The sequence below is a fragment of the Dermacentor andersoni genome, chromosome 5 (assembly GCF_023375885.2).
Source record: "Dermacentor andersoni chromosome 5, qqDerAnde1_hic_scaffold, whole genome shotgun sequence".
NCBI lineage: Eukaryota > Metazoa > Arthropoda > Arachnida > Ixodida > Ixodidae > Dermacentor > Dermacentor andersoni.
In genome coordinates this window covers 65,127,827-65,139,857 of record NC_092818.1, presented here as the reverse complement: position 1 = coordinate 65,139,857, position 12,031 = coordinate 65,127,827, and the positions used below count along the sequence as shown (strand labels likewise).

Sequence of the window (12,031 nt, the reverse complement as noted above, 5' to 3'; positions counted from 1 at the left end):
TTGCCACTTGGCTCGTGAAAAACCGAGCCATTATTGTAAGCTAGTGGAGCCGAACATGTATAACATAGACGATGCGCCATTATTTTATCAGATGTTGCCGGACAAGACACACGCCATGAAAGACGACTCATGCGCTGACGGTAAGCATAGTAAAGTGAGCGTTACTGTACTTCTGTGCACTAATGTGGATGCGCATGCCCTTTGTAATCGGGAAATCAAGGAAGCCGCGTCACTTTCGGAGCTATGTACCTGTGTGCTACAGGCACAATACTAAGGCATGGATGACGCACAATTTATTCACAGAGTGGCTGGGCGAGTGAGTTCAACATGCAGAGGCAAGGAAGAGGCGTGCTGCTCCTGCCTGACAACTGCTCAGCGCACTAAATGCGGACTCTCTAATCTTCCTGCCACCCAATACCACTTCGAAAGTACAACCGCTTCATTTGGGCATAATATACACATTTAAGGCACCGTATAGGCGCTGCATTATAGAGCGCTTGCTCATCACTGTTGACCGTCTGACCGCCAAGTTACTGCTTTGAGTTTCACTGTATTCAGTTCTTCAGATGGTGAAGGCGGCCTGGGTGGAGGTGACAGCCGCTTGTGTGTGGAACTGCTTGCGCAAAGCCAACTTCGTCGACACAGTGCCTGATGCCGAGCCTAATGCCGAGCCCAATGCCGAGCCCAATGCCGAGCCCAATGCCGAGCCTGATGCTCCGAAGATGATCAGTTCGGCGGCTGTGGCAGCGTGTCATCGACTCCGACATAGGGGCCACTACATCGGTTAAGATTATTTTATTTCTGCTGATGACGACGCTGATATCGCGGAACCATGCACGGATGAGGGCATCGCTTGTAAAGTGTAGGCGGAGAGCAATGCGGAGGAATCGGATAACGACGAAACTATGGCGCCAGCACCCATAAGTGAACCTGTCGCAATGGGCTACATAGAGAGCCTTGGGCAACTTGTCACTGCCAAGGGCCTTTAAATAAACTGGAGACTGCCCTCATAGTATCTGCACTCCAGAAACAGAGGAGCATCACGGACTTCTTAGCTAAGAAATACATTTTGCCTTTTGACTAGCCACTTTTTTTAAGCTGCGGTTCACTTGCTATGAACTTCGTAATATAACAAACAGATGTCGCATGATGCTCAGGTTTGTTATAAGCGAGCTCGACTATGTTAATTTCACTTCCACTGCAGGAGATATCATTCCTATGAGGGTGATTTAGTTCTATTACTTCCATGCATGCTCCTTGCTGTTCAGCCTTTCCCGTTTTTTCTTGTAGAGCAGTAGGCTATATTGCAACTAGTTGAAAGAATAAACATTTGGTTATTAGTGATGTCTCTCTTCCTGTTGCACTGCTCCTACTGAAATCGGGGGTGGGAATGCCCAAAGTAATTTGGTAGCAATCTTTAGAGCAGGTAACAGCTCACTCTGAAGCAGATTGGAGCAGACAAATTCCGATTTTCAAGCAGTCTGTAGCATGCAAATTTTAATTTAGAGCATTAATATGATTAAGTGGGGTAACATTCACAAAACCTTGTACTCTGAAGCATTAACCCTCTAAACATCACTGACGTACCGGCACCTCACCACTTTTTCCAGTTGGATGTGCGCAGTAATACAAATAATATGATTAAGTGGGGTAACATTCACGAAACCTTTCACTCTGAAGCATTAACTCTCTAAGTGCCACTGACGTACCGGCAAGTTCACCGCTTTTTCCAGTCGGATGTGCGCAGTAATACAAAGTTGCCAAACTGTTTGTTCTATAATTATAGCAGCCTATCTCATGCAGCAACGAACCTCGCGACGCTTCGCATTACGTAGATGTCAACAATATTTCAGCCTGTCAATTTTTTTTAGATACTTCTTATTGCATGTTTTCCTAGTTAGTACATTTTATTTCACGTTTTTTCCCCAAAACGTATGAACGTGGTTCTACTGAATTAGGTAACATACCTACTGACCTACCTACTACAAAGCGTCCAGTAATAAGGCAAAGAATCCTTTGCTCTAAAACACAGCAAGTTGAATAGCCAACCTGCTGGCCTTGAGAAGCTTGTTCTCCTCCTTGAGCTTGAGTCGTTCCTGCTGCAACTTCTTAATCTCGACTTCCGCGTCCAGTTTGAACTTCTTCGCGCTCTGCTTCGTGGTCTATAATGAGACAAGCCACAATGAAGTCCAGATGAGTGCTGCAACTCGTTAAATCCTTTAAGCTGTGCACTGAACCAACACTTTTAAATAGCAAAATAATTGCAAACTGCAGGCAATGCTGCCACGAAAATATGAGCCACCAAATATTCATCAATTGCATGCAGCAAGGAGCCCATAATTCCACCTAATAGATTGCTTGCTTTCTACCATGACTTCTGGAACCCTTGCACTTTTTCCTTGCTCTATGCATTGTCAAGTTACAGCACGTGTGATGGGCTACTGGCAGGGTTGCCAGGTTTGGCTCCTTTGAAGGCTTATGGTGGGAAAACATTTAAAAGGGTTAGCTGCTTGGCCATATTGTGCCTACTTTTGAAACTAACATTCTCCGACAACAACTCCAAACAAACAAGCACAAATATTATGCTAGAATAGAATGGCATAATTCTCTGTATTATGCCTCTTATGGCACACACAACATGCCACAACCATTATCACCATGTTTGGAAGGGACAACTTAACCTCAACCACTTCGAGGGTTGAGGGCATGCTAAGGGTCAATTTTGGACTGGTGGTTCAAACCCATTACCAATTTGGCACTTGTTATCCCGACACAAATGACTGCTTAAGTAAACTTAAGTATTTATCATTTATCACACCATACTCAACTGGGAGTCACCTAGACCACTGGGCAGGTCCAAGGATATGTGCCTTAAGGGGATGATCAGGTCAGCCGCGTGTATTTTGTGCACCCAAAGCAAGCGCTCATTCAATCTCCGATGGAAGCGAGACAGAGCGCTACACAAGAAGGCCCAGAGTAGAAGGAAGTTGTTTAGTCATTCTAATACCTTGGTGTTGACGGACTGTTACGCCCTATATGAGCCGGCGCTCCCGAAATTCAAGGGTGACACAACAGTATTAAAGAACGCTGTAACATGCCACTATAAGGGAGGATGGCTCCCAATGACCATGCTTCCAAGGAAATGTTCCTTCAGCACGATAGCCTCCGAGGGTGACCCGGCGCAGTTCGAACAAGCATGCGAAGTGAGCCACATCTCTCTGGCGCACCCTCGAGAACAGGAGCAGCGAACAGGTACACATCTGCCCTTCTGGGATGAAGCACCCTAGGGAGGGCCAGCCAGCAAAAAGGGCTGCCAGGGACAACCGGAATTCAGTTAGCACAGTGCATGTTGCTGTCTGAGAACTCCTCCTCAAGCCCCGGCCCTGTGGCTGGCTCGAGCGGTTACGAGAGAGGAGATGCGAGTTCCGGCCCAAGCAAGCCCCCAAGGTCATACAGAAAGCAGCAGCACCCACGTGCAAAGTTCAACAGTGATTTCCCTGTGAAGAGGCCCCTAAGCACAAGACGTGCTGCACTATGGCACCACAAGAAAATGTATGAATGCAATCTCCATGATCTCTAGTAACAGTGATTTGTCCCGTCCACAATTCCAGTTCCACTAGTCATCTGTCAATGCATTCCTGTGCGTTAACTTCAATTTTTGGTGACATCTGACCTGCTCGGGATATTTTTTATGCACTGGGAAAACAAGTCTTTTGAAGAAGTTTTTTTTTATAGTTGCATATCGACATCTTTGTATGCATTTAATTTTATCAATGATCACAGCAAGCGGCATCTTATATCTGTCAAGTAATATGATGTTTTTACCTTGCAGGTTGCTGAGCAATGAACAGTAAAAGGAATCATTCCATGGAATGAGCCAAAAGGTGTCCCTTTTTAGTGGATTTTTTGTTGCACAACACAGCGGTGTCTGCTCTTCTATAAACTATCGATACTCTTTGCAAATGCCATTCTGAGGGTGCCGCCGCATATGGAACAGCGGCACTTCCATGAACTATCGACACCCCCACTTGAGTGCTGTGCGCTGTAAAACTAAAAAATGAAAAACCCTTCCCAAAAGTGAACAAACGTGCAGGATAGTGGAAAGCTACGCGTGGGGCCGTACAGCAAACATAACATTGGAACTACATTGTAGCTCCCCTGATATCCAGTTGGTCTGGCTTTCTTTTTTTTTGCAGTGCCATGTTTTGGTTTCGATTGTACACCCCCCCCCCTCCCACTTCAGATTTGCAAATTAAAAAAAAAGAGGTCGACTTACAGTCGTGTAAATACGGTAAGTAGGCAATTTACTTCAGGTACTTTTCTTTATTCCCATACTCTTGTAAAGTGTGGTCTCCAGTCAACATCACATAGCAAGCAATCACTACACGAAGTTTTTTTTTTTTTCTCTACAACCATTATTGTGAATTTCTCCCTCAGTACTACCATTCAAGGACGATTGCTAGTAGCCTGCAGACTGAACATATGTCTTCTTGACACCAACATCATCTTCAGGTTCACTAAACTCCCACGAGTTCCTTCCATAAAATGCATGTGGAGAAAACTTAAAACATTGTCACACAGTGCTTTGTGCCACAAAAAGTGTTACCAATACCTTCAAACGTGCTGTTAGAAAAAGGGCTGCTCACACATGCCGATGCTTCAAAGAGCAATTGTCAACAGCTGAAAATGTTCCCAAAAGGTGCTACAGCAAGAGGAAAAAAAAACAGCGCACGGAAGTGCTTATCAAACCAGCATTTATATGTACAAAGACAAATTGTGTAAAGTAAAACGAAGAAAAAAGAAAAAGAATCTCAGGACTTCCTTTCCTAGAACACCATCACTAAAATAGTGGGCAACCTAAAGCGAACAGATCACTTGTTCTTACTTTTATGATATTCCCATAATTTCATGTTAGTGCAGCATAATAAGCATTTAACATGAGGGGACCGATGCCACGGAGAACTGAGCTGTCGGGAAGTCATTAATACCGTAAAATTATGTTAATGTTGCAATAACAACATGCAACATTCGGCACTTGTTATTTTTGTGCTCATGAGGCAAGGGTATGAGTTAACTTTCTCAGCCAAGCAAATGCTTTTGTAACAATAAGGCGCTGTTTGCGTTCCAAGGACCATCTGAAAGAAGAGGGACCAAAAAGCCCGAAATGAGGTTTTAAACTCACCTGCAGTTCGTTCTTCAAGTCTTCCATCTTCTCCTTGTTCTGGTTGGATTCCAAATTGTGTTTCCTGGCCATCTGGGCGCTGTAGTCCAAGGCACTCTCCAGCTTCTCCTTGAGCCTGGAGTTCTCGCACGAGAGCTCTTCACACCTTTCGAGCAAGGCATCCCGTTCCTCCAAGTACTTTATGGGCTGCAATACGAAAACGCTTGCTGAGCACAATGAACAGCACCAAAGGGGTGCAGCTGAAGTGATTACATGGTGAAATGCAGACAAATAGATAGCTTCATATTCATCACTGAGAGTCTTCACTTCATATCAATTATCAGTGCTGCACATGTCGTGTGATGTCAGTCGTAGGACAGACAGATTTGTGGAGTCATGGCAACATGACTGTCGCTTCCAGCGCCTGTGATGAAAACAAAAGTTGCAGTTTCATTTGAAAGGCGAAGCACCAGCTGCAATAGCAAATAGCTGTACAAAGTAAGGATAGTAGTATTACTGGCCATATAAACTTGTAAACATTCGCTTACTAACTAAATTAACATGCACACTGTCACGCGTGCACAGGTAATGTGGGGAGCACACGCGCCCATTTCCTCCTGCATACTCGCGTCGTCCCGTTTGCACATTGCAGACGTGTCGAGAGCTGGTGTAGACACGAGAAAGAGGCACTATGCGCCCTCCCGTTCTTCTTCACTATTGTGACGATCATGTGGCACGAGATAATGCAATAGCGCACCTGTTCTCAGTGGCCGCATCTAGCTACCGCTCCCTGCTACAGTCACCACTATGCATTAAAAAAATTGTGACCATGTTAAATGTTTGTGAAATATCATCCCGAGCGCTGGAGGAGGTATTCACGCTGCCACAGAGTTTAACGTACCAAAGCAACAGTGGGGCTAAATGCAGGACGGCACAGTAGAGGAGCTGCATTTATTTTGACCAATTGGGTTGTTGAATGTGCACCTAAATCCAAGTACACAAGTACATTGCAATGAGGCAGTCGCTATGCACTTGAATAGAGCCTATGATTCTGCCCTCAGTAACAGCACGCCATAGCCACTGAGCCTCCATGATGGGGTCATCTGAAGTGTAGCATGCAAGAATTCTGCATACATATTAAGGTTGAAGCTGGGCCAGTCTTGCAACTAATTAGTGTTTGTAAAAGGATAGCTAACAAGGAGGCTCCCACACAAGGGAAGCATGCAAAGAAAAAGGAAAAAATGTTGTACAGCACCTGCATAGAGGGCTTATATACATTCCTTTATATTGTCATGGGTTATGGGTCACGGGTGTCATGGGATCGTTACCCACCACCTCCATCAAAATGTCACGGGAACAAAACTATTTACACGGTGTATTTACAGGGCGTATATAAACAGCAGCCGAGAATCCAGAGAGGCTGTTGCCACCATCTTCACTATCCACGACCTTGTCCGCTTTTTCCACCGTAACAATATGCATGCTAACTGCAATGGCATTCAAACAAAAAGCAAGACACGAATAAATAAATAAAAAAATAAAGACAGCAAATGAACGAAGTCAGGGTTGTCCAGTAGAGAAATCAATTTCTTCCTGTGTGAGAAAAATTGGCGGCATGCATACATCTGCACTGCCGAAACTAAGTGCACAAAACACACAAGCCTGGAGACAGAGCTGAACACCACAGCACTATATAGCTTAATTTTTAGTAATGTATGGCTAACAAGCATCCATTCTTGTGGAAAACCTACCAGCCTGCACTCCTTCAGTAGCTTCAATAATGTACCATCTCGTGGTTCATCTTTTTTTACTCACAAGAGAGCATTCATTTTGCAAACACTGCCTTGCAACCACAATCGTGACAATGAATATTCATACAGTCGAACTTCATCATCACAGAAGTTTCATTGAGCACGAATAATAAAAGCTTCCTTGAGTTTAACACGACACATCAGCACAATGACCACAAGGAAACACCCTGTAGGTGGCACTGAGCTGGATGCACCATCTGCTGTGCACAAAGAAGAGAACACTTGAAACAGCCTCAAACATTTGCCTGCGATCGGTTTAGCAGCAAAGCATGGAGGCTGCGATTGAGAGAATGCTCAACACCACCTGGTGTGCAAGCACGATACATCCCAGACATGACAGCGAGCGAGCGAGACAAATTTGAAATTTGAAAAAAAAAGAAAAGAAAATTACCTTGACCATGCACCTTTTGTGAAATACATGCGGGTGGGAGGAAATGCCCAAAGTCATTTTGTAGCAATTTTCGGAGCAGATGACATTTTCATTTTTGAGCAAATTGGAGCAGACCAGTTCAGATTTGATTTTGGTGAGTGGGGTGTCAGAAAACCTTGCATTCTGTTGCATTAAGGGGCCCCTCACCAGGTTTGCCTATTTTTAACAAACAAGCGTAGCGTACACATGATGACTCGCTGACTATCTGTCTGCAAAGTATTATGACGCTGCACGCTGTGAGAAGAGATTTCAAAGCAAACATGGCGCTCCTTCGCTCTCGAGGTAGCATGCTCCCAGCCAGAGCCACGGTCATATGCACACATTCTTCTTCGCAGTGCATGTGTCCTCACACCCCACGACTAATCACCCAATGTGGAAGGCAGTACACCACAAGAAAGGAGGTGGGGCTTAAGACGTGGCACGTCCCTTGGATCCAGTATGGGAGACGATAGGGAAGCAACACCGTTTGGGAATGCTACTAGAGGCAGAGGGCGACACTCCCCTCCTAGCGTCACGATAACGGGACAGCTAATGCTTTATATCTCCTCCAATAATGAAGTTACTTGAAAATTTATTTCAGTACAATGCTTCTTAAACTGTGCTTCACCGCTTCCAGTGAACAACCAAAGTTTGCAATGAGGCCTGGTGAGGGATGATGAGCAGCCTGAAGGCTTTTTTTCACGCTATTTTCACATTGTGCTGGTAAAGTGGCTGGGGTGCTTTCCAACAGAGGTTGTAAAGCTGGGATTGGTGAACACCACAGTGGCTTTCTTCAAAGACATTTCTCGGTATACGACAGCACTATCACAAAGAAAGATTCCGCATGTGACTGTCTTCGCTTTGCCGCTCACTAGGGACACTAGGAGCATCTAGACATCTGGAATTCACATAGACCGATAGGGTGTAAACCTTTTGAATATGCTAAAGGGATCAACATTCCTCCTCTTCCAAGTCCCCTTGCCGCATGTGCTTCCGTCACCACTCGCTCTCTTATTTTGAACTTTCTGATTGCTATATCGCCTTGCACAATGAATTCACGATCGTCGTGATTGTAGGGCTGGGCACCGTGATCAAGAGCAACCGTCGTGGTGCCAGCGCGAGTCGAAACAAAAAATGGGAGAAAACAGAAGGCGCTGCCAGAAGTGCGCGGACGCTCGTGTGCATTTCTGCAGAAACGGTGCCAGCACAACCATGTGACTCTACTCCACCAAGGGGGAGACGCGGATAAGCACTGGATGGGTCCTTGCAGGCCCTCGCGCGCTGTGTGGGTGGCAAGATAAGGAATGTTGCTACACTCAATTTTATTCAGGAGGCTCGATTCGGTGTGGCTGTTTGCACCCACTGGTGGCCAGATTACGAAAGCTACTTTTACACGTGCTCCTAGAAAAACTACACAACGCCCTGCACCATGCTGCGATTTTTCACTAATGGTACGTCCACACTAGCGACAAGAACGCGCGCGGTGCTGTCGCGCGCGGCGAGCGGTGCTGTCGCGCGCAGCAAGATTTATGAAAAGCGGCAGCAACGCGCGGCAAACGCGCGAATGGGTGCGAGACCCATTTTTCGCGGCAGACGCAAAACGACCACCAATCAGAAGCGAGCCGCTTTACGAGCCGCGCTGTTGTGGCACCACCTGTCGCATAAGCAAAGAATCATAATGTATGGGCTCCGAGACTGAACAGTGACACGCGCGCCGTAAAATCTCAGAGGCCATTTCCAGTCAAGGGGGCTGTTTTTGTTAAGCCTTACCACACCGCCACTGAGGCGTCGACGAAGAATTCGCCTCGCAATGGAGGCGTTTTTGGAAACCGTTCGCGGATATGCGTGCCTCTATGATAAATCGAGCGTCGGACAAGGAGCTGCGTGCCAACCGCTGGCACATTATGGACAGCAGTTTGGCATGACAGGTGAGTAATTGGTGAAGGCGGGGAAGCAGAGTGTGCGCCTGGCCCTCAGTGTACCTGTACCGCACCCAAAACTTTCTCGTCCGCTTTCTGGCACGTCGGCGTCGCACAAGTAAAGAACAAACAAGTATTATAGTGTTCACAGTCACCAGTAGCTCCTCGTCCGTATCCGACATGCCTGAGCGTGGCCGGCAGTGGCGCAAAAAAACACAGACACATCCGATGGAAGACGAAATGGGCAGAACGGAGAGCGCGTTGTCACGAGAAGTATCGAATGGAACGAGACAACGCGGGACTCCACGGGCCGCTGCCGCGTGTCGCAAAACGCGACTGTGGACTTGCCCGCACGCGTCTGCCGCGCGGGCGCTTGCCGCGTGCGGCGTGTCGCGCGCGTTTTTGTCGCTAGTGTGGGCGTACCATAACACTGGCCAAAGCCAAAGCTGCCAATTTGATGCAGTGTGGCACAATATTGGTCATTTTGCCGCTTTTGGTGCAAATTGGCGCAGCAATCTGCTTGAGTATCAAGATGGCACAATTGGCATAGGGTTCCCATCCCTGCATGATTTATCCTTAGATGCAGTACACAAGCAGCAGCAAATTTGGAACAGCCCCAACTGACGAGCCAAAAAAATGTATTCTTTAGATTACAGTGACTTTTTGATCTCCCCTGCTTCGGGGAATTGTCTGCATAAACTTGTTCGAAACAAGTACAGCTCTTCGATATGGCGCGTTTGACTGCCACATCAAGCAGTTGGAGGCTATTGCTTGTCCGTGTCTGCCCTCTCATCACTATTTTTTCCTCTTTGCACATCAATTTCTTTTTTATGTAAGTATTTTTATGCAATATTAAGCTGTTCTATCCTGCAACAATTTTAAGACATCTTTGCAAACAGTATCTATTTTTCGTAAAACTTAAAGCAACGTTCGTCACATAGTAGAACTAGCCCAATTCCTAACCTAGCAGCTATGTGCAGAGAGAATGCGTAAACACTTGCACAGGCAACACGCCACTGAAGTGGGTACAACACTTGTTGGCTGATGCATCTATGCTGAACTGGGACGATCCTAATGGTGGTGTAATGTCACAGCATTTTGGAGAGCTAGATGCCACACAGAAGGAGTAGGGAGACTAGTTCCCTCTTACGGGCTAATTATTGCAATGTGACGTGACGCATGCGCTAAGTGCCTCAAAGTGTGAGCTGGCACGAGAGTATAAATGGTAGTGTCGTTATTCCGTCAAGTTATGCATGCACCTGTGGCCTAATTGGTAAAGTATCGAGCTCCTGCAGGCCTGTGTTAAAAACTTTCCGCTGGACAGGGTAATTTTTTAAATATTAAGTGAGCAACAGAAGCTCACTGGCCGAACTTACTGAGAAACCCAGGGGATCAATCCTAAAAAAATTCTGCAATAGAAGTGTTGCAGGACCTCTTTAAGGCACTTTTTCTATACATAAAGATGTCAGCACTGCTGTCTAGAGCACTTGAATTCAGCACTGCAGAGCGAGGTAGGCGCATTATCAAAATAGGCGCAATATAGGCTACTGCGTGTGTGTTCATGCAGATGCATTTAGCCTGTTTAAAATTCTGTGAGCCTTTGCTTCTGATAATGTCAGTGAAATGCATGTATTGTACTGGACCTTCTATTAGATACGAAATATGTGCACCGTCATAACGGACATGACAGAGTCACACTCTGTGTGACAAGCTCATGATGGTGAGTAATTTTTGCATTGGTTTATATCTTCTGGAATCTGTGTTCCCTTATTATGCACAAATGTTAGTTGTGAATTTTTTAGCAAGAAAAACGCCCGAGTTGCACAATGGTGCCTGGTTTCCTAAAGTTGGCTTCACCTCATATTTAAATGTCAGCTTACCCGGACTACATTTGTGTTACGCGGTAAAGCTTACAAACATTGCAAAGGCGGTTTTGGTTTCCACCTGATTGGCACTGCGGGGGCAATTCTTGGCCCATTTTATTGAAAAAAAAGGAAAAAAAAGGACAGGGGATGGGGGCACATGTCAGAATCAGGTCAATACTGCAATCGGACATTGTGAGCTACAGTTATTGCTTAAAAATCTTGCTTGGGCTGGCTGAAAAGTGACGTTTTCAACGGGTTATGACATGTGTACATTCACTGTCCCCTAAGCTCTGCTGAGACACTGCCACTAAAGGGGTTGCTATTAGGGCCACGATAGGCGTCAGGCAAGTGTGTGCCAACTAGCCAAGTTCTGGCGAAGGCCAATTTTAGGACTGAAATAATGAAAGGCTGGGCTCATAGAAATGCATGGGCACTGGCTGGGGCCTTCAGTCAGGATAGAATTAACCGAAAAATCAAATTAAACATCGTTGATTACACTACCTGAAGGGCCCACACCTTTAAGGAGTGGCTGACTGACCCTACACCAGCTAAAGAGGCCATGCCAACATACCTTACCGCAGCCCTTGGGCTGTCTGTACAAGATGCAGACCAACCCCGATAAAGAGCAGACATCAATGTACAACACACATTTTGCAAAGACATCACTTGCTTTGGAGCGCGACACTGAAATGTTCCTGGCAGAACTGTGGATGTGTCTGCACTGTATAAAAACTGCAATATTGGTACTTTGATATCTCTGCAGGGTGCCAAACTTAACCTGAAACTGAAAACCAAATCTGAACTCAAATTTTGGCAAAAGCTTAACCTAAACATAATAGCTGTTCCCTGTTTGGAACAAACAGTTC

General features: G+C 45.8%; 1 protein-coding gene across 9 annotated transcripts in view; it reads right to left on the bottom strand.

Moving 5' to 3' along the window:
- Positions 1-12,031, bottom strand: part of LOC126531958 (uncharacterized) — a 206,992-nt gene that overhangs the window by 59,290 nt on the left and 135,671 nt on the right. For all 9 annotated transcript variants that reach the window (XM_072288186.1, XM_072288187.1, XM_072288191.1 and 6 more), the window contains 2 exons: positions 5,183-5,368; positions 2,050-2,162 (listed from right to left, as the gene is read on the bottom strand). In XM_072288186.1, the coding sequence (XP_072144287.1) occupies positions 2,050-2,162; positions 5,183-5,368 (299 nt within the window). The remainder of the gene's footprint in view (positions 1-2,049; positions 2,163-5,182; positions 5,369-12,031) is intronic.